The 27,454-nt window shown below is 40.5% G+C and overlaps 1 protein-coding gene and 1 long non-coding RNA gene across 2 annotated transcripts; one reads left to right on the top strand and one right to left on the bottom strand.

The window, feature by feature from the left end:
- LOC116161873 (GAS2-like protein pickled eggs) lies at positions 1-22,352 on the top strand (the record flags this gene model as incomplete). The annotated part of the gene is given in 7 exon segments (XM_031475352.1): positions 1-167; positions 227-373; positions 425-656; positions 20,045-20,152; positions 20,417-20,592; positions 20,641-21,125; positions 21,177-22,352. Coding segments are annotated over 7 exon segments (1,899 nt in total), but the record flags the coding sequence as incomplete, so codon positions are not given.
- A 1,521-nt stretch (positions 22,353-23,873) lies between these two features.
- LOC116161836 lies at positions 23,874-25,562 on the bottom strand. Its single transcript, XR_004143440.1, has 4 exons — positions 25,376-25,562; positions 25,033-25,104; positions 24,900-24,985; positions 23,874-24,852 (listed from the first exon to the last, which is right to left on the bottom strand). It is a non-coding gene; the product is annotated as an uncharacterized LOC116161836 (long non-coding RNA).
- Between the last annotated feature and the right edge of the window lie 1,892 nt (positions 25,563-27,454).

Genomic DNA, 27,454 nt, shown 5'->3' with positions numbered 1-27,454 from the left:
CACGCCAACGCGGTCAAAGCTCAGGCGACCGAGTACGTGCAGAAAAAACAGGCCCGCAAGCTGATGACCCGATCGGTGACCGGATCTCTGGCCCAGGCCCAGCAGCTCATCGACATCGTCGACGTGAAGTTTTTTTCGACCGCGAAAGCGGGCACGTTTTTCGCGAGGTAAGCACGCCCCCGCCCCCCGTTAGCGCTAATTTAATCGCGCCCCTAAATAATTGCAGGGATAACGTCAGCAATTTCATCCACTGGTGTCGGCAGTCGCTGAAGATAATCGAGTGCCTACTTTTCGAAACGGACGACCTAATTTTACGCAAGAACGAGAAACACGTGATTTTGTGCCTTTTGGAGGTGGCGAGACGGGGTGCCAGGTATACTTTTTTCTTTGTGGCTGTCCGTTTTTGATACGAAATTTTGATCAGGTTCGGCATGCTGGCGCCGATGCTGATCCAGATGGAGCGGCAGATCGATAGGGAGATCGCGGCCGATCAGCGGAAGATGGGTTTGAGTATGGACCTGTCGGAGGGTCTCGAAAGTCAGGACGGCGATTTGGACGACGAGAGCGACAGTGAGATCGAGGACGAGCAACCCGTGCTGATGTACGGGCCGTTGCCGCAGATTGTCACTAACGATCTGAAGAGCCTGGATGAAATGGTAAGTGCCTTTTCGTGCTACAAAATCCAAAATGGGGTCCGTTAACTTGGCCCCCCCACTGAGAGATTTGATAGTCGTATTATTTTGAAATGAATGCGCTCGTTATGCGCTCATATGCGCCACCGATAATAACTCTTGCGCCATTATCGTTTTTTAGAAAAATCGAAAAAACATTTGGGGGGGGCAAGTGAACGTAGCCCCCCCCCTCCCCAGTACGTATTTTGTTCCTTGTAACTAGGTCACCTGATACATTTGGTTATGCGCTCAATTGCGCCACTTGAATTAAAGCTAGCGCCATTACGGTTAAGCCGTGACAAATTTTCAAAAAGTGGGGGGGGGGGCAACTTAACGTTTTTAAAAGTTACTTTTTTTTAACATCTTTTCATACGAAATTGTACGCTCAGGTATGCGCTGAAATGCGCCGTAAAAAGATATCTTTGCGCCATTATTGTTTTTTGGTTATCCTTAAATATATTTGGGGGGGGGGGGCAAGTGAACGGAATCCCTCATAACGCATTTTGCTACCGGTATTTGTGTCACTTGATACATCTGGTTATGAGCTCAATTGCGCCACTTGAATTAAAGCTAGCGCCATTACGGTTAAGCCATAAAAAATTTTTAAAAAGTGGGGGGGCTAACTTAACGTTTTCAAAAGTTACGTTTTTTAACATGTTTTTTTCTACTACATCGTACCTTTCATCATGCGCTAAAATGCGCCGTAAACAAAAATCTTGGCGCCATTATAGTGTTTCAGAAACACTATACAGGGTGTTTTTTTTGGGAGCTTTAGTTAAACGATTCTGGGAAAATAAAATAGGTAGGTTTTAAAAAATTTGTATTTAGGAGTTACTCCGAAGGCCGAATCGATGTAAAATATTTTCAAAATGGACGCACTTCCGGAAATAACTTTTGAAAACGCTAAGTTAGACCTCCACTTTTTAAAAATTTTTTATGGCTACGTTCACTTGGCCCCCCTCCCCCAATGTTTTTTCGGATTTCTAAAAAACGATAATGGCGCAAGAGTTATTATCGGGGGCGCATATGAGCGCATAACGCGCGCATTCATTTCAAAATGATACGACTATCAAATCTCTCAGTGGGGGGGCCAAGTTAACGGACCCTCCAAAATGGTGTTTGTCTCGTTCGGTGGGACGCTCGAATAAGACCAGGTAAAAAGGTCAAAGATGGTAAAACTCCGAATCCACAAAATCGTTGAACTCGCGTGCGTGGGATGTGATTAGAGCTCAATAAATCAGTCTGCGTTTTAAATGAAATTAGCTTGCCGTATAATTGACAGAGAGCTCATTCGAACGACGCAGCGTGAAGAAGCTTAACCGGTCCATGCGTTTATTAAAATACGACCTACACTTTTACTCTTTCATAACCAATCGCTCATTATTGCCAAGCAGGAAAGATTAGCACATACCAAGCGAGCCAAAGACTTGGCGTGTGTGCGTACCGATTTGAATGGGAGATAAAAGTGAAATTGACATTTTGAGAGAAGTAGTTCGAATGCGGATATCGATTGGGTTGGACGAACGCCACGCGTTTGCCTGGCGGATAACCAAGAATTCGCCACTTAAAGGTGATGTATCGGAAATTTTCGAGATTACTCATTGTGAAGTACGCTACAATTACTCGTAACGTGACTGTAGAGTTGCCCCAGGTGATTATTTTCGGAAATCCATATTTGCACGATTAGACGCTTTTCCCTTCTAATTCAAACTACTGTTGCTTCAACCAAAACTATCGCTCCAGTCTTTCATATGGGGAATAAAACAAATGCATTGGAAAAACGGCTTGTGCCTGTTGGGGTGGGAAGCAGGTGGTCGAGATTCACCTGTAATTAGGCTCAATTAATTTCAGTAACCACTTGTCTGATAAATATCATGGGCTCATTGCAAAGATAATAAAAAAAAGCCACAACTTTTATGAGAAGTGCAAATCGCGTTTCGCGAACCGTCTTCGCGAAATATGCCAAAATTGTTGCTGAATTAAGTGAGCTGCTTATTCGTAATTCCACAACTGTCAAGCAAATGTTACTTACAATCACCGTCTTTATAAAAAAAATGACGTCGGTAGAAAAACGTCACACACCGTCCACTCGGTGGTTTGTTGCAGAAGCAGAAGAAAAGTCGGTACCCACAAAATCCAGTACAAAGGATATGAAAAGTTGTTGGCAATGGAGGAATAAGAAGCATCTTCTGAACGTATATGGAGCAAATCTCAAAGGCATTTAAATTTTCTACCCTTTGGTGCCTTCATTCAAATTTAAAACGATGTGGCGCTTAAAAAAATGTAAAATTGGCAGACGCTAAATTACGTGTATTTTTGAAACGAAGGATACATGACAAAGAAATTTTTTTCGTTTACAGACAACGGCCTACGAAGACTTTCCATTTCAGTCCCAGATGACTGCTTTATAAGTCATAAGTAACGTTACTTAGCAACCTTCTTTTAATCGCCTGTTTTAGCCCGCTCAAGGGTGCTTTAAACGGCGATCCTGATGCAAATATAATAAACCCCTAAAGAGCATCTAAAAAAGCGGCACAGCACCTCGGTGCGACCCCACGGGGTCATTGGATTTGACCCCCTTTTCAATTGGCTTGTTACATGTGGCATATTGTGCAAAGTTCAACCGAATAGGTTCAAACGTTTGGCAGGGACAGAGAATACCATGAAAGATAAAATTAATTTCTACCGCCTTTCACCCTCCGGCCACCTACTGATCTCGGAAAGGAGTCGCGCAGGAAAGTTATAGTTTGTACAAACCAATTTTATTCGGTGAGACCTTTCATTAGAATACCATGAAGGGTAGAACGTGTATTCCCCCCCCCCCCCCGTTTTCAAAAATTTTACTTAGCACCACTAAATGCATGCGTACCTATGCAACTTCTGAGACCAGTTGGTTGTCGCAGACATTACGCCACAATATAGGTGACAAGCAAATTAGAAAATCGCCATCTTGACCGCTCCAGCAAGATCTCGAATCGTGCAAATTCTGAACGCTAACAAACACAAAGAAAAGCAAAATCCATACTACTATTACTATCAAATTGGGGGTCGTAGCGATTGGAAAGGAAGTTATAAATAAAATGACTTCGGTTGAAAAACGTAACACTGTCCACTCGGTGGTTTGTTGCAGAAGCAGAAGAAAAGTTGGTACGCACAAAGTCCAGTACAAAGGATATGAAAAGTTGTTGGCAATGTATGAATATGAAGTATCTTCGGCATCTTGTTGCTTTCCAACGAGGGTCGTGTTTAAGTGGCGTGGCGAGGTGTTGTATGGAGTGGACACTTCCATAGGTATCAGTGGCATAATTTCTTGGGAAATGCTGACTTGGTTCACTCGCGAGCGGGTACACTTTCCCAGGGTCACTAACAAAACTGTAGCGCGTGTGGGAGAAGTTCAGGATGAGGCCGGAATCTTTTATGAAGTCCATTCCAAGTAACGTACGGGTCTTGGCTTCAGGGAGGATTATAAGCGAGGCCTTGATTGCCTGCTGGTGCTGGTGTATCCGTACTTCTACGGTGACGGTGAGAACGTCGCGGGAGCGTTGTTGTCCGTCAACGAGGACGGGGTCGACTCGCTGGGCGAAAAAGGGTAACCTCGGCTTTGATGGACCGACGAGCTTTGCCGAGTTCCAGTGTCGACGTGTGTGCTCTATCTCAATTTCCAATATTTGTCTCGATCGACGGGCTGGGTCAGTAATTAACATCCGTACTTCTTCAGGTGGGCTGATGGTGGTTGCTGGTGTGTGTACGCTTGCCCTGACTGTTGGCTTCCTCTCGCCTCTTCCATCGTGTGTCCGGGAAACTGGCAAAACCTGCAGCGAGGTTTCTTTTTCTCGGTGGTGGGCCTGGAACTCCTGGGCTCTACCCGCGTACACTCCATTTTCCGAATTTCCTAGGTAAGATCTTGGAATGTGTTGTGCGCGGCACTACCCCTCGGATCCGGAATGTCTCTGACGGTTGTTGTTCCTGGGGAATCTTGACGATCTCGCTGATGAATAGCTCTGTCGGCTTCTTCTCTCCCTTCGCCGCCGAGAAGAACTTCTGTAGGAGTCGGTGGGTTGGGATGGTAGGGCCGAAGTTTTCTTTGAGAAGAGCGACGGCTTTGTCCCACTTTACCATCAACTCCCTACTTCCCCTTGCAGGAGCATCGCCAGCCCTCTGATAGCGTTATCCTCGGCGACGCACTCGTAGTCTTTGTACACAGTAACTAAAAAGCACACTACTCGTTTAGAAGAAATTTCTTAAGCCCTTTCTAGAGTTCTGGATTTTCGAAGACGTGATAGCTCGCTAAGGATCTGGAAAGTCATAGAATGCTACAAAATGCACATATGACTCGTTTAGAGGTGCTTTCCAGAGACGGCTTTTGCCCTTTTTAGAAATTTAGGCTGTCTTGCAGGCCCTTTTTGGATCACTAGATCCTATATAGGACTCGGCGAGTCTTGGATGGTATAAAAAGGCCTTAAGACACTAGAATGATCTTTGAAGGCGATAGGACACCTGAGATAGTCTTCTAAGGCTCTGCAAGGCCTTGGAATTTCCAGTGCCTTGTAGGTCCTTTTCAGATCACTAGATCCTTTACAGGACTAGCCGAAGGTCGGGTGTTCGAATCTGGGCTGAGGTGGGTTCGTTAACTTGGCCCCCCCACTGAGAGATTTCATAGTCGTATTATTTTGAAATGAATGCGCTCGTTATGCGCTCATACGCGCCACCGATAATAACTCTTGCGCCATTATCGTTTTTTAAAAATCCGAAAAAACATTTGGGGGGGCCAAGTGAACGTAGCCCCCCTCCCTAATACGTACGTTGTCGCTTGTAACTAGGTCAACTGATACATTTGGTTATGCGCTCAATTGCGCCACTTGAATTAAAGCTAGCGCCATTACGGTTAAGCCGTGAAATTTTCAAAAAGTTAACGTTTTTAAAAGTTTAACATCCTTTCATACGAAATTGTACTCTCAGGTATGCGCTGAAATGCGCCGTAAAAAGATATCTTTGCGCCATTATTGTTTTTTGGTTATCCTTAAATATATTTGGGGGGGGGGGCAAGTGAACGGAATCCCCCATAACGCATTTTGCTACCGGTATTTGTGCCACTTGATACATCTGGTTATGAGCTCAATTGCGCCACTTGAATTAAAGCTAGCGCCATTACGGTTAAGCCATAAAAAATTTTTAAAAAGTGGAGGGTCATGACAGCGTTTTCAAAAGTTATTTCCGGAAGTGCGTCCATTTTGAAAATATTTTACATCGATTCGGCCTTCGGAGTAACTCCTAAATACAAATTTTTAAAAACCTACCTATTTTACTTTCCCAGAATCGTTTAACTAAAGCTCCCAAAAAAACACCCTGTATAGTGTTTCTGAAACACTATAATGGCGCCAAGATTTTTGTTTACGGCGCATTTTAGCGCATGATGAAAGGTACGATGTAGTAGAAAAAACATGTTAAAAAACGTAACTTTTGAAAACGTTAAGTTAGCCCCCCCCCACTTTTTAAAAATTTTTTATGGCTTAACCGTAATGGCGCTAGCTTTAATTCAAGTGGCGCAATTGAGCGCATAACCAGATGTATCAAGTGGCACAAATACCGGTAGCAAAATGCGTTATGGGGGATTCCGTTCACTTGGCCCCCCCCCCAAATATATTTAAGGATAACCAAAAAACAATAATGGCGCAAAGATATCTTTTTACGGCGCATTTCAGCGCATACCTGAGAGTACAATTTCGTATGAAAAGATGTTAAAAAAAAAGTAACTTTTAAAAACGTTAAGTTGGCCCCCCACTTTTTGAAAATTTTTCACGGCTTAACCGTAATGGCGCTAGCTTTAATTCAAGTGGCGCAATTGAGCGCATAACCAAATGTATCAGGTGACCTAGTTACAAGGGACAAAATACGTACTGGGGGGGGCTACGTTCACTTGGCCCCCCCCAAATGTTTTTTCGGATTTCTAAAAAACGATAATGGCGCAAGAGTTATTATCGGTGGCGCATATGAGCGCATAACGAGCGCATTCATTTCAAAATAATACTATGAAATCTCTCAGTGGGGGGGCCAAGTTAACGGACCCGGCTGAGGTAAGTCCATCTGTAGCAGTGATTGGAATTTCCTTAGATCAGTTTTGAGCATTATGCCGGCTACTCTGAATCAGGTTTTCCTGCAGTTTTCCTAGTTCATAATGTAAATATTGGAGTAGTATAGAAAAACTTAAGACCTTCTGCAAGGGCACCTCTGAAAAGCATTATTCGGGTCACTCTGTAATTGGACGCAAGGCTGTTGAGGGCCCAGAACAAGAGGGATGAATCAATAAATAAATAAGACGAGGCGAGCATTGAACGGCCTGGAAAGGGCAAGATACTAGAACCCTTTTTGAAGACGTTAGGAGGGCTATGAAACTCTGTGACGTACAGGAGGGGATGGGGTGGTAAAACACAACAACATCCTTGAATAGTCCCATAAAGATCTGGAAACCCCTGGAATGCTATTAAACGCACATGTCACTCGTTTCGAAATGCTTTCGAGAGGTTGATTTTTAGAGACTTCGAGTGCCCTTTTCAGATCACTAGATTCCCGACAACAGTAAGTGAGCCTTGAATTCGGCCCTATAATTCTCTTTAAAATCACTAGCACCTTAAAATATAAGGCTCTGGAGAGAAAGCCCTAGAATACTAGAAAACGCACTGCGATTCGCTTAGAAATGCTTTTCAGAGACTGCTTATGCTCTTTCTAGAGATTTTGGCGAATTGTAATCTCTTTTCCGGTCAGTAGATCCTCTACGAGACTAGACAAGCCTTGAGTGGCCGAAAAAGAACATAGTTCTCTTTAAAGATGCTAGAATGCCCTGAAATAAGGTTTTGAGAACCTTTAAAAGATAAATCGTCTAGAAGAGGTTTCTTAAGCCCTTTCCAGAGTTCTGAAACGCGCCTTTTGAAGACGTGATAACTCCCTGAAAAATCCCTATAAGGATCTGGAATGCTATAAAAAGCACATATAACTCATTTAGAAGATAGTCCAGTCAAAATAGGAAAATCAGAGGAACTAAAAATACTAGTTCCAATTTTTTCAGAAATGTGTAGGGAGAGGTTCCCTGAACAAGAAAAGATGAAGTCCCTCCAAATTGCGGTGCCGCTGGGGGTAGGAGGGGGCTTTAAACGATCCATTTTTCAGTTTTTCGCTTTTAACTCAAAAATGGTGCGGTACAGTGAAAAAGTTCTTCAGTACAAAATGAAAGCTTATTAAAATTGCTACAAGTTTGGTTATATACATCTTTACGAAAAATTGAACCGTTTTCGTGCTACCGGCTCCGGAAAGGTGGTAATTTCTAAACAAAATTGTTTTTCACTCACGTTTTTCGTACATTTTTGGCTTCTAAATCCTCCCCCGGTCATTTTAGGGGAAAATCGTCACAATAAAACCTGTACAGCGTTAACATCCCTATTGTCTGAACCTGTTGAAGTACGAGTTATCTCCATACCCCATGACTATTCCACGAAGGATGCTTCAGGAAAACAAAGAAATCTGCTCTCTAAGAGACTTTCCCTGTGTGCATGGATGCAGTGACCCTCAGAACAATTTAGACGGTGGCTTTTTCCTTCACAGAGTCAAGTGGAACTATTCTTCCAATTGTGCAGTTGTATTCGATGGGTACGAGGACATTAATACCATAAAACGGTTCAGTTTTCGAAAAAATGTATATAACCAAACTTGTAGCAAATTTAATAAGCTTTCATTTTGTACTGAAGAACTTTTTCACTGTAACGCACCATTTTCGAGTTAAAAGCGAAAAACTGAAAAATGAGGTCGTTTAAAGCCCCCCCCCTTCCCCCAGCGGCACCGGAATTTGGAGGGACTTTATTTTTTCTTGTTCAGGGAACCTCTCCCTACACATTTCTGAAAAAATTGGAACTAGTATTTTTAGTTCCTCTGATTGCCCATTTTTGGTCTAAATTGACTGGGCTAAGAGACTGCTTATGCCTTTTTTTGGAAATTTAGAATGTCTCGCGGACCCTTCTTGGATCACTAGATCCTCTAAAGGACTAGGCGAACCTTGAATGGTACAAAAAGGCTTCAGACACTCTAAAAAGAACAACAAACAAACAAAAACAAAAATAAAAGCAAAAGCAAACGCAAGAACAAGAACAAGAGCAAGAGTAAGAATAAGAACAAACAAACAAACACACTCACACACATCCAAACACACAAACAAACAAAAAATAAATAAATAAATAAGACTAGGCGAGCTTTGAATGGCCTGGAAAGGGCATAAAGTACTAGAACCCTCTTTGAAGAACATCATCGAAAAGTCCCATAAGCAGCAGCAATTCCATGAAATCTGGTATGATTCGTTTATATGTGACTGATTAGTCCTTTGAGGCCCTTTCCAGATGATTAAGTGAGAGGCAGACGAGCCGAGAGGAGTTTGGAAAGGGTATAGCAGGTTCTGGAAACCCCTTTGTTCCTGGAAGCTTATGTACAGCTTATATACAAGTATACAGCACCGGGCTGGCGTATCGGAGGACTTGTTGTCGGTGTCTATGTCGCTTTCGGAAGCGTTTCCTGCTTTCCGGTGCCAGTCAGCGGCGCCGTTAGTGTTGTAAAAGCTTCTACCTTGAAACGGCAGATGTCGTATATCTTGGAAGTGCCCGGCAGGTTCGTGAGAGTGACGAGGAAGGTGTTGCTGCGATCCTTTCCCTTACCCTGGATCTTGGCGACGTAGGTGGAACTGAACCCGCGGTCGGCAAGATCCCCGGTTACTAATCGTTTGATTGCCACTTTGAACTCTTTCCCGCGACCTGACTTTTCCGGGCTGTTGGCGGTGATGCGGGGCTCCCTTTCCTATGGCGACGATTGTCTGATGCAAGATGATTTTAAGGCGAGATAGCGAATTTTCCGAGTGTTGCTGGGAGCGAATATACCACAGACAGATTGAGTTCAATAGCAAATGGACTGAGCGCATGCTAGAATTTCCTTACTATCGACTAGCAAAAATGATTCCCTAACAAGCGCGTTAGAAAGTCCTGCACGTGGATAACCGACTCTTTGTTTCAGTGAATGCGACGCACATTGAAACTTTTGTATGTCTATTGTGCGCTCGTAACAAATAACGCAAAACGCATTTTCCCACGGTGAATAATGTATGTCTTTACCGAATTAGTACTAGAATACACAATGCCGCCTGCTCGTTCAATTGAAACAGAACAGTAAATGCCATACCATATCGGGCCCATTATAATTTATTAAAGTACACCTGGACTAACTGCGCATTACTAAACACTTGCAAAAACTTTTCGAAAAAACTTCCCGGGCCACCAACCGCGCCGCGATGATTTGTATGCATTTCAAAGCGTGTAATCTCTCAGTGTCACTTTCACTAAACTCGTGATCCTCTTCGGACACATCTTGGATAACGATCTTCGAGCATTTGCAAACAATAACCTGTCGAGCATGTAAATAAAAACCGCGTTCGGATATGCAACCGACTATCAAACTTGGCCTCTTTTTTTAACATTTGCTGTTAACTTGACGTCTTACTTAGTAAATGTTAGCGCAACACTTAAATTAATTAATGGGCGCGTTGCGTAACGCGATTTGAAGACGAATTGAATAGTCGGTGAGCCCGAAATGGGGCCTTGCGGTGCCCCACATTGGAGTACCGTGTTATGTGACTGTGATTTAATTCCTCTTGCGTAAGTGACGAGATTAGATTCTTTAATTAGCGATTATGGCTCATGTTGTGGCGCGAAACCGGCGAAAGTGATTATCATTAATGTTTGTATTTATCTCACTTCTTAGTGCTCACTTTCTTCAGTAAAATTTCGGCACAACGTCTGGGTTAATTGCCTACTTATCAAAATTCAATTACGGTTCCTAGTAGCTGGCAATTGAATATCATTAATTGTGTTTTATCGCCTCTGACATAATCAGAGGGCCATTAATTTCTTTTTACTTTCAACTTTTGTAGATGTTTGACTAAATTTGAATATTTTTCACAAATGTCACAACTAAAAGAAACAAATGACTCAAATTGATTAATATTTATGAGTTCATTCTTGAATTTCTCAATTTATAGCTATGTAACCTTTATTAAACGACCGAATTTGCATTGTTCGATTAATCTGTTCTGTGGCAAACCATTTTTTTCCCACCTGTAAGATCAATATACAGGGTCGCTGATAAGCCCGGAAACGGTCGATTATCCGGGAAAATATACTAGATAGCAAAAAAAAGGCACTAATAATTTAAATTATACAGGGTTGGTAGCACACCAAAATTGCATTTTTTAAGCACCCTGTATATTATTCGATATTTGAATACTTCTCTTCATTTTGAGCATAATGTACCTGAATTTGGGGGCATTATGCATCTTACAAATCTTGCTTGAAATTAAGAGAAGCATGTTCCATTAAAAAATTCATATTTGGTGTTCCACTCCCTCATGACCCACCCTGTATAATTAAGGTTATTACAGGCCAGTAGACACTGAAGAACCCCAAAACTTTTGCATAAAACTTTTTTCGATATCTTGTATATGGGCAGAGATGTGCAAGGGTCTCTTAAGCCCCTCGCAGATATCCGACTTAATCTCTAGAATGGATATGTGCATCGTATCTGATTTCCTGTCCACTTGTTAATTAATTTTTTGCGCAAATTACGTGTTAATTATGAGATGTTGCTTACAATTACAATTTTTGGGCTCTATGCAAATGGATCTTTTAAACGGAGCTATTCTCATTTACTGGCTCCTTAATTAATTTTATGCACAAATTATGTATTAATTATGACCTGTTGCTTACAAGTAATTTCAATTTTTGACCTCTATGTAAATTTATCTTTTAAACGGAGCCATTCCGAGAACTATTCTGATTTACTGACTTATGAACTCTATGGAAATGGTTTTTTTAACGGAGATTGGTACCTGTCCCCTCGGTAATTAATTTTGCGTACAAATTATGAGATGTTACTTACAAGTAATTAAAATTGTTGAGCTCATGCAAACGGATTTTTTTAACGGAGGTATTCTGGTTTCCTTTCCCCACTAGATAATTAATTTTATGCACAAATTAGGTGTTAATTATGAGCTGTTGCTTACATGTAATTACAATTTTTGAGCTCTATGCAAATAGTTTTTTAACGGAGCTATTCTGGTTTCCTGTTCCCTCGATAAATCATTGTATGCACGTATTAGTTATGAGCCACTGCTTACAAGTAATTAAAATCTTTGAGCTCTGTGGAAATGGATTTTTTTAACGGAGCTATTCTCATTTACTGTCACCTTGATAATTAAATTTTATGCACAAATTACGTGTTAATTATAAGTTGTTGCTTACAAGTAATTACAATTTTTGAGCTCTATGTAAATGGATCTTTCAAACGGAGCTATTCTCATTTACTGACCTCTTAATTAATTTTATGCACAAACTACGTATTTATTATGAGATGTTGTTTACACAAGTAATTACAAATTTTTGAGCTCTATTCAAATGGATCTTTTCAACGGAGCTATTCTCATTTACTGGCTCCTTAATTAATTTTATGCACAAATTATGTATTAATTATGACCTGTTGCTTACAAGTAATTTCAATTTTTGACCTCTAAGTAAATTTATCTTTTAAACGGAGCCATTCCGAGAACTATTCTCATTTACTGACTTATGAACTCTATGGAAATGGTTTTTTTAACGGAGATTGGTACCTGTCCCCTCGCTTATTAATTTTGCGTACAAATTATGAGATGTTACTTACAAGTAATTAAAATTGTTGAGCTCATGCAAACGGATTTTTTTAACGGAGGTATTCTGGTTTCCTTTCCCCACTAGATAATTAATTTTATGCACAAATTAGGTGTTAATTATGAGCTGTTGCTTACATGTAATTACAATTTTTGAGCTCTATGCAAATAGTTTTTTAACGGAGCTATTCTGGTTTCCTGTTCCCTCGATAAATAATTGTATGCTCGTATTAGTTATGAGCCACTGCTTACAAGTAATTAAAATCTTTGAGCTCTGTGGAAATGGATTTTTTTAACGAGCTATTCTCATTTACTGTCACCTTGATAATTAAATTTTATGCACAAATTACGTGTTAATTATAAAGTTGTTGCTTACAAGTAATTACAATTTTTGAGCTCTATGTAAATGGATCTTTCAAACGGAGCTATTCTCATTTACTGACCTCTTAATTAATTTTATGCACAAACTACGTATTTATTATGAGATGTTGTTTACACAAGTAATTACAAATTTTTGACCTCTATTCAAATGGATCTTTTCAACGGAGCTATTCTCATTTACTGGCTCCTTAATTAATTTTATGCACAAATTATGTATTAATTATGACCTGTTGCTTACAAGTAATTTCAATTTTTGACCTCTAAGTAAATTTATCTTTTAAACGGAGCCATTCCGAGAACTATTCTCATTTACTGACTTATGAACTCTATGGAAATGGTTTTTTTAACGGAGATTGGTACCTGTCCCCTCGCTAATTAATTTTGCGTACAAATTATGAGATGTTACTTACAAGTAATTAAAATTGTTGAGCTCATGCAAACGGATTTTTTTAACGGAGGTATTCTGGTTTCCTTTCCCCACTAGATAATTAATTTTATGCACAAATTAGGTGTTAATTATGAGCTGTTGCTTACATGTAATTACAATTTTTGAGCTCTATGCAAATAGTTTTTTAACGGAGCTATTCTGGTTTCCTGTTCCCTCGATAAATAATTGTATGCTCGTATTAGTTATGAGCCACTGCTTACAAGTAATTAAAATCTTTGAGCTCTGTGGAAATGGATTTTTTTAACGAGCTATTCTCATTTACTGTCACCTTGATAATTAAATTTTATGCACAAATTACGTGTTAATTATAAAGTTGTTGCTTACAAGTAATTACAATTTTTGAGCTCTATGTAAATGGATCTTTCAAACGGAGCTATTCTCATTTACTGACCTCTTAATTAATTTTATGCACAAACTACGTATTTATTATGAGATGTTGTTTACACAAGTAATTACAAATTTTTGAGCTCTATTCAAATGGATCTTTTCAACGGAGCTATTCTCATTTACTGGCTCCTTAATTAATTTTATGCACAAATTATGTATTAATTATGACCTGTTGCTTACAAGTAATTTCAATTTTTGACCTCTAAGTAAATTTATCTTTTAAACGGAGCCATTCCGAGAACTATTCTCATTTACTGACTTATGAACTCTATGGAAATGGTTTTTTTAACGGAGATTGGTACCTGTCCCCTCGCTTATTAATTTTGCGTACAAATTATGAGATGTTACTTACAAGTAATTAAAATTGTTGAGCTCATGCAAACGGATTTTTTTAACGGAGGTATTCTGGTTTCCTTTCCCCACTAGATAATTAATTTTATGCACAAATTAGGTGTTAATTATGAGCTGTTGCTTACATGTAATTACAATTTTTGAGCTCTATGCAAATAGTTTTTTAACGGAGCTATTCTGGTTTCCTGTTCCCTCGATAAATAATTGTATGCTCGTATTAGTTATGAGCCACTGCTTACAAGTAATTAAAATCTTTGAGCTCTGTGGAAATGGATTTTTTTAACGGAGCTATTCTCATTTACTGTCACCTTGATAATTAAATTTTATGCACAAATTACGTGTCAATTATGAGTTGTTGCTTACAAGTAATTACAATTATTGAGCTCTATGTAAATGGATCTTTCAAACGGAGCTGTTTTCATTTACTGGCCCCTTAATTAATTTTATGCACAAATTACGTATTAATTTTGAGTTGTAGCTTACAAGTAATTACAATTTTTGACCTCTATGCAAATCGATCTTTTAAACGAAGCTATTCTGAAAGCTATTCTCATTTACTGACCCCTTAATTATTTTTATGCACAAATTACGTATAATTGATTATCAGATGTTGCTTACAATTTTAGCTCTCTGCAAATGGATTTTTTTACTGGAACTTGGTTTACTGTCCCATTGATAATTAATTTTATGCACAAATTACATGTTCATTATGAGCAATTACAATTTTTTTAGTTCTATTCTTAAAGGGGGAATTGGATGCGGTCTTCTTCTGGTCAAAGGATAATCGCATCCTGACGCTACTTCATTATAGCTTTTTACCGCATTTTCCAACGAAGTTGGGTGCGCTAATGCAGCCACTTTCTCTGTCCGTCCGTTTGCCCGTCTGTTCGCGGCCTTAATTACTCCTACAGTTTTCAAGATATTTAGTTCGTTCTTTTCGCATTCAGTAGCGTATAGCTCTGGCACCTGAGCCAGGGAAAATCTTGACGATTAAACCGCGCATGCGCAGGCTGCGCAATGTCAACTTTCTTATTTAATAATTATATAGTAAAGACAAACATATCGCATATAGTAAAAATCAGATGTGCTCATGCGCACACTTTCTTATTTATGGAGATATTTCTTTGAAATTTGACCCGTAAATGCCTCTAATAAAGAAAAATATAGCGCACATAGCTATGGCCTTTTGGAAAGTACTGACCAATTCATGGAAAACGCGCTAAAAAACATTTTTACTTGCTTTAATCTGTTCCTAATTTAATTGAACCGCGTCTTCGGCTCCGTCTTAAAACCAGGAATTAAGTATGAAGTTTTCGATTAATGTGGAATGGATCGTCGCTCGTGAGTGGTAAATGAGTTTTACACATGATAATGCCTACCCTTTACCCTACATTTTGCCCATTTCCGATTTGTTCAATTACAAATTCGAATCTCTTACGTATTCACATTTACTTTACGGTTCAAAAGTTATTGCTCCTTCAATGGCACTCATATCTACTAATAAAACGAATAAATTAAAGGTTACGCTGTAATTTATATAAGCATTAGCAATAATTGGCAATCCTTTCGTAATTAAATAAATTAGAAGGGTATCAAATTTCATGAAAATTATTGAAGAATTCCAATTGATCGACGGATATTAAATCCTACACGTTATATAAGTTGTTTACTGTTCGATTCCTCACGCACGATAGTCTAATTAAGTTATTATCTTCCAATTACAGTGATCAATGACTCACCGCGCCAAATTTTCGATTTTCAGTTCGCAAAAAAACCCACAAATTTAGCTACGCCTCGTTAACTCCTCGATTGCCACATTCGAACGGACGGATTCGATTCGAAATTTCGGTTGAATTTCACACAATACGAAATCGGGCCAAATATGGTTATGATAGAGGAAATTTGATCGACCGCCATATGGGGAGACCGCATTACAAAATAGTAATATCGAATGACTATTTGAAATTCTTTTGCTATTAATACTTTTGCTTTCACTTCATCGAAAATTTGACTAATTACAGATTTAAGTGCGATGACCGTGAACTTTGCGACAATTTCCAACTTCGGAGCCCAAGGGGGGGCTGAAAAACAAAGCGTCGTTTCGACTAATTTAATTTAATTACACGAATGGGTAGCTTTCTACTTCCGAAGTCGAAAAATTAAATAAGAAGTTTACAACCAATTAAATTTAAATATCCAACTGTAACTCGATAATAACGCAACATGAAATTGTTGCTCTATTGTTTATTCAAAACAATTGATTGTTTATGGCCGTAGCCTAGCAATCTTCGACTTTCTACGCCGTCGTGAGGTTTCCGAATTCGTAAAAACGCGTGGGAATAGAAATCAATATCGATTCCGTTTTTGTTTAGTGTTTTTTTCGTTTAAATTCAGCGCGGGCGTCGCCCCACCGGCACTCGACGCCGCTGCGATCGCCTCCGATTGATTCGTTCAGAACGGGAGTTCAAAACAATTACGCCCGGTGCTTGCTATTTTGCAACAGACGGTGGCCGTTACTTTCGAAAAAAAACTGTTACTGTTTTATGTCTTAAAATTGCACCACTTTTGCCAAACAGTTCGATCAACGAAGCCTGAAAAATGACCTCAAATTCTTCACCTTTAATTGCGCTGTATTTCTAATTTTCAATTTTATAATTTTCAAAACGTGAGACAGATTTTTGTAGAAGTATATCTATCAAGGCGTCTTCTGTCGCTGATGAGTTTTTTCCCCGTTTGGTATCTGAACCTTGATGCCTTTTTAAATGACGAATGTATTTCAGGGGGCTTTCTCCCTACTCTTATTAAGCTGGACCTTACGTTGCTGATGAAATGTTTACTCGTTTGGTGTCTGAACCTTCATTTTTAGTGATCTCTTAAATTACAAATTCATTAAAAACTCGTTGGAGTGCGAGGTTGAGGGTATATCGTATCGACGGTGCATTTTGGGTTGCGGCGGTAAGGGGTTTTAGGTATCTGTTACACTCCCTCTCTATCTCCTGCGTCTCGACGAAGAATTAACTGCTAACACTTGACATAATTCTTGGGCACGAAAAGAAAAATCTTGTCATGAAAAACTCTACCCGGGTCGCACAATGGATTCGAATAAACACACAATATTAATTGATTGTCAATGTTAAAAATTTATTTCGAAACAAAAAAGCAAAATCCCTGAAAGAAAGAAAGGCTCGGAAAGTTTGTTTTGACATATTACCTCGCACGCAGGCGGTCTACAATTAAAATTACTTACGGTTTTTTCTTGATAATACTGATCTGGATTTTTGAATAAAAATAAAATGGCTATCCAGACGGTAGAAACTTTTAAACATTCAATAAGAAGAGAACCTTAAACAAAAGCACTCGCTGTACTACAACTGCATTTTCTACTAGAACAAAATTTTTCCCGTAATTATTCGAACTTTAGTTGACTTTCATCTGCACAAATTTATTATTAAAATGACGAACTGCGCCTTCAACAAAAGAAATAGGACTCACGGCCCGTAAAAAATTGGCGTATACATATGGATGCGCTTTTCAACCGTCGCGAACCTAGCAGCAGCTTAGTTTTTACGTTTACTCCAGTATTTAAGAAAACCATAAAAGAATCTGCTTCTTTATGAATCTTCAAATAAATCGCCGATCAACGCGCCACTTCTTGAAACGAGTAACACCTTATCTCTTAACAGCGATAAAGCACGTGCGTTAATTAATTTTCGCCTGAAAAAATTCCTTATCGCAACGAACAGATGTGTCTTACTGCTAACACCTTATCTAAATTATTTGTTGGAAATGGAGCTGCTGTCTACTCTTGGGCTTGTGGAATGTCGATCAGGTACATGTTTAATATAACGCTGGCGATAGGCATTTTCCTTGTGGCACTCCTGGCTTTCTTCCGACAACTGATGCTCTATTCTGACATTCTGACCACAGCGTAGTGGCGTAGGGTGGTTGTATTGTGGTGGCAGTGCGATGTAAGTTGGCGCTGGAGCGAGGGGTGCTGGTTTCTTCGGGTTGGCGGAGCGGGCCGGTGGCGCAGGTGGTGTTTTCGGTGAAGAGATCGGTGGCCGCGCAATCTCGGTGGTGGTGGTTCAAGGTTGGTGCTTCGTGATGCCGTGCTATTCTTGTCGAATATCGGGTGTATTTTTAGCGCATTTTTTGAGGGAGGGGGGGGTAAACACATGTTCTACCCTTCATGGTATTCTAATGAAAGGTCTCATCGAAATAAATTGGCTTGTACAAACTGTAACTTTCCCGTGCGACCCTTTTTCGAGATCAGTGAGTGACGGCACTTGAGGGGCGGGGGGAGGGGGAGTTAAAATTAATTTGATCTTTCATTGTATTCTAATTAAAGGTCTCGACGAAAGGAACCGTTTTCTACCAACTACTGTCCTCTTATCAAACTACGGGGTGGAGGAGGAGAGAGGGGAGTGGAACTAGTTTTATCCTTCATGGTACTCTAATGGAAGGTCTCAACGAAAGGAATTAATTTCTATCAACCATACTCACAGAGGGCGATTGAGACATCTGCAACAAATATATCCATTGGTGATGTCAAAACAAAAGCCATATCGGTTTAAAAAATTGCGCTTTATCTGCACAAGAGTTGTGCACAATTTATACTTGTTCTTCTTCTTTGTCTTCTTCTCTCTTTTCTTCATTGATTGCCAGCCCGGGTCCTCGTCTTCGGAAGTAGGAGTAGAGGTAAGTGAATCATTTCGGTACTTGGCGGCTGGTGCGGAAACCTTCTACCTTCAGGCGAAAGCAGTACCTACAGCATTTCCGTGATCTCGTAAATCTTGGACCAGCCCGGTAGGTTCTTCAGGGTAACGAGGAAGGTGTTGCTGTGTCTACCTTTGCCCTGAATCTTCGTGACGTATGTTGGACTGAATCCACGGCCGGTAAGTTCTTCGACGATCTCGTCGGGGGTGTCCCCGGATTGCAATCTTCAGCTCTTTTGTGGAATTCCAGCTGGTTCTTTCGCAAGTAGTCCTAAATCACGCGGAACTTGTACGGGCTATCGTCGACGATGCGGGCACAAAAGTCCTCTCTGTACTACACTTGCATTTTCAACTCGAACAAAACTTTTTCCGTAATTAGACTTCTCTCGAACATTTGCACAAATTTATTATTAAATGACGCAATGCATCTTCAACAAAACGAATAGGGCTGACTGCCCGTAAAATTCGCGTAATATAATGGATACGCTCTTCAACCGTCGCGAAACTAGCAGCAGCTTAGTTTTTACGTTTCCTCCAGTATTTAAGGAAACACTACTTCCACCATAAAAGAATCTTCTTCTTTATGAACCTTCACATAAATCGCCGATCACAGCGGAACGCACAAAAACGTCCGCCGCTGCTAGGTAAGCTGGGCATCCCCGGTAGTTGGCGGAGTGGGCTCGGGAACAGTTTGCACAAGTGGCCCTTTCTCCTGCAGTACGACGCCAGGTGGTTTGTGGCCCAACGAAGGTGTGAAGCCGCAGTTGACACTCGAGTGGCCGAATCTTTGGCAGGTGAAGCACTCCGGTACGTGTGGAATTCCAGCTGGCTCTTCCGCAAGTAGTCCTAAATCATGCGGAACTCGTCCGGGCTATCGGCGACGATGCTGGAACAAAAGCTCTCGAACTTTAGTTTCATTTACACGAATTCATTATTAAATAACGAAATGCGTCTTCAACAAAACAAATAGGGCTGACTGCCCGTAAAATTCGCGTAATCTAATGGATACGCTCTTCAACCGTCGCGAAACTAGCAGCAGCTTAGTTTTTACGTTTACTCCTGTATTTAAGGAAACACCATAAAAGAATCTTCCTTTTTATGAATCTTTAAATAAATCGCCAATCACCTAGGGGCCCCTAACATGTTTTTAGGTTAGATAAGAGATTCTGATGTTAAAAATAACTTAATTATCTTCGCCCCTAACAATAGTCGGACACGACTTTTGGGTTTATAAAACCAATAATTTCAGAATTTTCAGTTTTAAGAGTGGTGTCTTGCACCTTTTGGGTTTGATTATACAGATTCTTGATTGTTGAAAATTGCGAGATATTCGACAACAAAAAATAATCGAAGTTTTCTTTTACAGGTTCGCGATTTGGTCGAAAAATGCACGTGTCCAACGCAGTTTCCCATGATCCGGGTTTCGGAGGGAAAATATCGAATCGGCGACACCAAGGTGCTCATTTTCGTTCGAGTAAGTATGCTAATTGTGTATAGTACTTGGAACTATCTCGCGAGCACAAATATTGACATTCCAAAACGGTCATAAAGATTACTCGAGTGTTTAATAGAAATATTAATCAGATCTTCCCCGTAAAATGGATGACATCACGCGCACGAATTTTGGGATGGTCATCACTTAAATTAAAATGCCTGCCGGTGCATTAGTTGTTTTTGTACGCTTTGCGTGATGTGATTAAAATTCATATCGTGCCCATTCAGATTTTCGTGTTTACAGATTTTGCGGAGCCATGTCATGGTGAGAGTTGGCGGTGGTTGGGACACGTTGGCGCACTACCTGGACAAGCATGATCCGTGCAGGTGCCGCTCGCAGCATCGAACCACCCAAGGCGCGCGTCTTATCAACAAGCCCGGCGCGGCCGATCTGCAGGGCGCGCACGTTTACTACGATAGGTATTTGGAAGCAAGGCGAGGCGAAGATGCTAATCGTTAAAATTGTAGATCGCCACCAAGAGTTCCCCAGCACAACCTCAACGGTTACGCGACGAATGCGGTCAGGGAATATCTGGGACCGCCGACGAATTCGCTAAACCGCTCGCGCTCCCGCTCGCCCTCCCACCTCTCCCGTCGCTCGGTTTCCCCAAACTTGCCACGCAAAACCTTGGCACCGCCACTAAGCTCCAATCGCTCCCGCAGCCCGACGCCCAACTTCGTCTCGACCCACTCGACGAAGCTGTCCAATGCGAAAACGCAATCGCCGAAGCACGGAAAACCTCACCAAATTTCCGCCCTCCAAATCGATCCAAAGCTCACGATGAAATCCGAGGCGACCCTGCAGGTGTCCGAAAGCTCGACCGATCATAGCGATAACGCGTCCGAGGTTTCCGACGAGGGCTACCGAAGCCTGGGTTTGATCCAAACCGAGAAGAATAAGAACAGGATCTCGCTTTATAGTCAAAATTCGGTTGAAGATGTAGACGAATCAGGTATCACCACCACCTTCTTCCACAGTCCCATACGGAACATAAATGTTTCAGAGCATCAGGATATATTAGACTATGAAGATGACACTAACGACGCCGGTCTGCGACGCACCCAATTCTCGCACATCTACAAGGAGAGCCCCGAAAAAGGAAAACTGACCAAACAGAGGTCTTTAGAGACGCCTAGATCGCGCGCGAGCAGCAAGGAACGCGCCCCTCCCGAGATGATCCCCAAGTTAATCCCAAAATGCAACGTCAACACCTGGAGCGGTCGCCAGAAGAGCGCCCGTCCGTCCCTCACGCTCGACACCTTCAGCCCGCCGCCTCTCAAGCGAAACTCCCCGACGCGACGCAGCGCCACGACGATCTACGCGCCGCGTCGCTCCTCCCTATCGGCTGCGACCTCTCCCACCAAAGGAAGACTGAAAGACGAACTCCTCGAGGCCGTCAAGAACAACAACGACGACATCAGCATCGCGGAGCAAGTGAAGAAGCTGCTGAAGAAGTACAGCAGCCTCACCGTCCTCGACACGAACAACAAGATCGCCGATCCGGTAACCACCCGAAGTCCTAGGAAAGACTCGAAACCCGACAACATGATATCCAGAATACCAGCCCCGATTTCGCACAAAGCTTGAGCTGCCTTCAACCCCCTCTACAACTTGTGGTGCTATTTTGAATAGGATTCTTGCCCTTGTCTTCTCAACGGAACCAACAACGGTGTGATATTTTGTAGGACAGGGTACGTTCGCATCACTTTCGGATCTGCAAATAATTTCGTTTCGGTGCTATCTCTTAGTTTTTGAGAATTTTTAGAGTAGATGTTACGTTTGAGAAATTGTTCTAATATTGTTAGTACTGCTGAAGAAGGTGATGCAGCTCAATCTTGTAGTTGTATTAAAGAAATTATATTTTGTAAACATTCCAATTTTTATAGCGTTATAGAGACACAATGTTTTGTACAATCGATGTGTGCTGTAAGGGCTTTTCGCCTGTAGTTACCAACTGCAAACACATTTTAGTTTTTTTTTTATTACGTGTACATAAAACACTTATTTATCGATTTTTAACAGCAATCAATGCACAAAACCTTTTAAACATACCTTAACGGTTGAAGAGTTCGCCCTCTGTTGTTCTTAAAAGGTACTAATTTTATTTAATATTAGTTACTGTATTAACTTTTATTAAACATAATAAACACTATGCTATTTATTTCATAGATGAAAATTATGCTTCAATTTTATTTTTGAATTCCCCGCTTTAAATCTTCTCGTTTTAAAATCGTGTTCCATTGGGCCTTAGGCTCTAGAATTCAGGATTCAGGACTCACGCTTCAACTTTAGAGGGTTAAAAGAAAACTGGATTTTAGGATATTTTTTCAAAAAAGTTTCCTAAACTCAAGAAAGATCATTTAAATGCCGCCAATTCTTCTTGTACCTATTTCTCTTTCTCTCTCTCTTCATTTCCGCATCTGAATCTCGCTATTGTTTTAATATTTCCCACAATAATCTTTATAACCACTCCCTTATTAGATCTTTATTTTCACCCTCTGCTGTTGTATTTGTGAATCCATATCTTCCATCTTTTCTCCTACTCAGCCCAGTATAACCATCCTTTTTTACCAAAATTCGACTACACCAAAATTTCTCGGGAAAACACTTTTTCTTATTAATTTGGGTGCGTAGAATCCAAATCAATTCGTACTTTTTCGATCAGACTTCTCAATCAAAGGTTATAGACTAGAAACCAATTTGGGAAAAAAAATTCAAAGGGCTGTAACTTTTGAATTAGTGGCCCAATCTTGGAACTGTTTGAAATTATGGATTCTACAGGCCACATTCTATAAGAAAATTTTTTTCCGGGTCGATCTGAGACAATTTTTTTCGGGGCTCAAAAAAAGGCAGTGTATAACCTTCCTTTTTTACCAAAAATCGACTACACCAAAATTTCTCGGGAAAACAATTTTTCTTATTAATTTGGGTGCGTAGAATCCAAATCAATTCGTACTTTTTCGATCAGACTTCTCAATCAAAAGTTATAGACTAGAAACCAATTTCGAAAAAAATTTCAAAGGGCTGTAACTTTTGAACTAGTAGCCCAATCTTGGAACTGTTTGAAATTATGGATTCTACAGGCCACATTCTATAAGAAAATTTTTTTTTTCCGGGTCGATCTGAGAATTTTTTTTTCGGGGCTCAAAAAAAGGCAGTGTATAACCTTCCTTTTTTACCAAAAATCGACTACACCAAAATTTCTCGGGAAAACACATTTTCTTATTAATTTGGGTGCGTAGAATCCAAATCAATTCGTACTTTTTCGATCAGACTTCTCAATCAAAAGTTATAGACTGGAAACCAATTTCGAAAAAAAATTCAAAGGGCTGTAACTTTTGAACTAGTAGCCCAATCTTGGAACTGTTTGAAATTATGGATTCTACAGGCCACATTCTATAAGAAATTTTTTTTCCGGGTCGATCTGAGACATTTTTTTTTCGGGGCTCAAAAAAAGGCAGTGTATAACCTTCCTTTTTTACCAAAAATCGACTACACCAAAATTTCTCGGGCAAAACACTTTTTCTTATTAATTTGGGTGCGTAGAATCCAAATCAATTCGTACTTTTTCGATCAGATTTCTCAATCAAAGGTTATAGACTAGAAACCAATTTGGGAAAAAAAATTCAAAGGGCTGTAACTTTTGAACTAGTAGCCCAATCTTGGAACTGTTTGAAATTATGGATTCTACAGGCCGCATTCTATAAGAAAATTTTTTTCCGGGTCGATCTGAGACAATTTTTTTTTCGGGACTCAAAAAAAGGCAGTGTATAAGGCCCATTCGTATCCATTTTTTTCGTAATATTAGTTCTTCCCACATTCCCTTTGCGTTCATCCTCGTTTTTTCACTAATTCGCTTTTTCTATCGTCTCTTTCTTCGAATCATACCGCCCTGCGCCACGGCGCTACCCTTATCTTTCTCATTTTTGTTTCTTCCTCTAACAGACAACTGATGTCCTTCCGTTTAACCCTAATACCCATTTATAGTCTCATCTTTGTTCTTCCTCCAGTTCCTCCCACCCCCATATCTCCGCCCCGTACATGAGCAACCACAATTGCATCGAACAGGTACTTTCTTGTTCTTCATTCCACATTGTTTCTTTGCACTTGGAACCCTAACTATTTAAATTCTTTACCTCTTCTGTGCTTCCCTCTCTCCTTTTTCTTCCAATTCCCTTCCTAAATCTCATCACCTTCGAGTTTTCTACATTTAGCTCCATTCCCAACACCTTTCCATTCTTCCCATCATTTATCAAACAGTTCAGACTCGTTTCCTTCTATTCTTACCCTCAAGCTTGTCTCTCCATATACTTCCTTGATTCTATCCTTTAATTTTAAAAGAACAGCTGACCCAAAAGAGAGCGAAACACGAACCGGAGACCTCTCCATTTAATGGAGGTAATGTCTTAGAGTCCTAAAGAGTCTCATTACAAAATGTCTCGCGATGCCACGGCAGTTCGGGCACTAACATCGTGTCACGCCGGTTTTCCACATCCGAAACACGCTGAGAGGGTGCTGGGCGCTGCGGGTGCCGCAGTTGTAAGCGGTTTTGGAGCTTTTCTTCTACCGACAATCCTCCTGAGAATGCCCGGGATTCCTGCAGTAAGTGCACTCGTGTTCTGCGGTGTATTTGGTTGGCTGTGGCTGTAAGTCTTCGAAGTTCCGTAACATTCCAGACCCTAAAATGTTTCCGGATGAAAAATGTTGAAACAAGTATTACATTTACCGTTACGCGGGGCCATTCAGGTCTGAGGAGCCAGTTGCATTCTATTGTCCGGGTATGATAATTTGTGCTGGTAGGATGTGGAACATCTAGACATTATTTGCATAGTATTTGTAAAAGTTTATATTATATGTACCTTATTTGTTTGTGTTTATCTTATCTATCTTGTTTGTAAACCTTTGACGTTGTCTATATCATTGTTTGTGATCTACAGACAGAAATACATTATTATTATTATCTCATGTTTTTCTCCGGTTGTAGATAAGAAGTTTTCTGAGAACCTTTCCTACATTCTTAATTTTTTAAGGGTTTCACCCGGCTGCGGTGTACAATATTTTCGTTAAAGTTACAGAAGTTGCCGTTAATTCATTGTTGGTCCTTAGGGCGTGTGCCCTGGGGAAATACCACGAGCATCGTCGTTACGGGCGGCGTTGTCAGAAGCTGAACAAATTATCGTACTAAAAGTAATTAAAGCTAACCCTAATGATGTGCGCCTATTATTTTTATCGGTTCCTCATTTGCTATAATTGGGTCGGATATTGATAGGACGCAATTGTCATTAAGCTGGGCCTTTTTAAAAGCTACGCTCTGGCAGTTTTTCAGACAAAAGTGAATATGAAGTTACAACTGACAGGTAAGCGCGAATTGTATAATAACATTTTTCAATCGAACTTTAAGGTACACTGCTTATTATCGGTGCGTGTGCGTGTTGCAGCTCACCGGTACCGTAAAAGCGGCGGCGAGTAGAGACGTGCGTAAAGCGTGTAGACACATTCCAAATGGAGACCCTTCAAAGTTTCCGGATGATAAATGTTGTAACCAGTATTACATTTGTCGTAACTCGAAACCGGTTCCATACCCTTGTCCGGGTATGACGGTTTTTCATCCGAATCAGATGAAATGTACCGATGGTGATTGCAAAACCACCTATTGTGAAAGATTGTAACCAACTTGGCTTTATACAATGGTAATTCGTCACATTTTGTTTTTATTACTTCTCCCTATTTTAATTACTTCAAGACAGAACATTGCCAGTGGCGTAACTAGGTAGGTGCCGAAGGTGCCGCGGCACCGCTCTGAGAGGGCAAGGGCAGTACCGAAGGTGCTAAGGCACCGATGGGACCGGATGCGCTCCGGGTGAACAATACGAGGTATTGACCTGTCATTAAAGAAACAGGTATAAATTGTGCAGATAAAGCGCATTTTTTAAAAACCGAAATAGATTAGGAAATGGTTGGGTTATAAGGGGAGGAGGCTCTTTACACATAAACATTTAAAGACCGCCTGGCATACACTCAAAATCCTCCGACCTTCTATTCTGCGGATATTTGCACTGAAAGCTTCGACTTCACCAATAGATATGTCTCGTCCAGTCTATTCATTTTGCCTATGAGAGTACCCTCTTCCGACGATCCGTTCTGGAGATATAAGGGAATTTATCCGATCACGATAAAGGGTCGAAGAAGAGGACTGTGGTTGGGAGAAATGAATTCCTTTCGTTGAGACCTTTCATTAGAGCAGGTACCATGAAGTATAAAACCAGTTCCACTGCCCCCCCCCCCTCTCCATCCCACTATTTTGGTAAGGGGGCAGAAAGTCAGCTTTCGCTCGATCTATTATATTTTGAGAAAGTAATAAATGAACGAAATGGATATTTAACTGATAAAGAAAGCGTTCGGTAGGTAGTCAAGCATACCCGTTGACAAAGGTGCCACTTAGACCAGGAACTTTGTTAATAAAAAAGACGTGGAATGTAATCTTAGGAATAAGGTAATATATTTTCATTTATATTGAATAATTGAATCGAATACATAATTTAATATTACTTTTGTTTATAAGTTACAAAACTTATTGGTCTAATTAATGGGGGCGCAAATGCCACCGTTGGGGGGCGTGATGATTAATTAAAATTTAGCCTTTGTGAAACTATACGTTCGGCCGTCAATTATTTGTAATGCTGCTAGTATATTCTATTAACTTAACTGAAATGATTAATTAATTCCTCCTCTTATAATTAATCCTTATTTTAATTTGATCACTTCATGAAGATGAATTGAAATGTGTCCAAGAAATTCTACTGGTTTAGGTAGGTTTTGCACTGCGGGTGACATTTCGACCATAATACTAGTCCGCGGTTGCGTGGCCAATCGGTGCCGAGTACTACCATTTATGCGGTGGCTCGTAGGTAGATCGGTAAAATGCCATTATTGACTATTGTGGAATGCCCGCATGCTTTCTAATTGCCGAGGGAGATTTTGTCTTCCATGACGCATTTCTTGTAAAATGTTTGTGTGGTGCAGTGAAGTGCCGTGAAGGAGCAAAAGAGTTTCGGCAAGTGAAATGCAAACACGTGCAGGAATCAGATTTAAACCATCGATTCTCTTTCCATTTTACCTTGAACATTTAAGATGTCTTCAAAAATAATCTTGAGCGCGCCATCTAATTTAACATGTAGCATAATTAGGTGCTAATTAAGTACCCTATTCCCGAATTAAATGCTCCTTTTTTTTAAATTATGACATGTTCTGCCAAGTTCATATGAACCCGCAGAGCACTAC

This window comes from Photinus pyralis, unplaced genomic scaffold (assembly GCF_008802855.1).
Source record: "Photinus pyralis isolate 1611_PpyrPB1 unplaced genomic scaffold, Ppyr1.3 Ppyr1.4_LG10, whole genome shotgun sequence".
Classification (NCBI taxonomy): domain Eukaryota; kingdom Metazoa; phylum Arthropoda; class Insecta; order Coleoptera; family Lampyridae; genus Photinus; species Photinus pyralis.
This window is presented reverse-complemented; position numbering and strand designations above follow the sequence as displayed.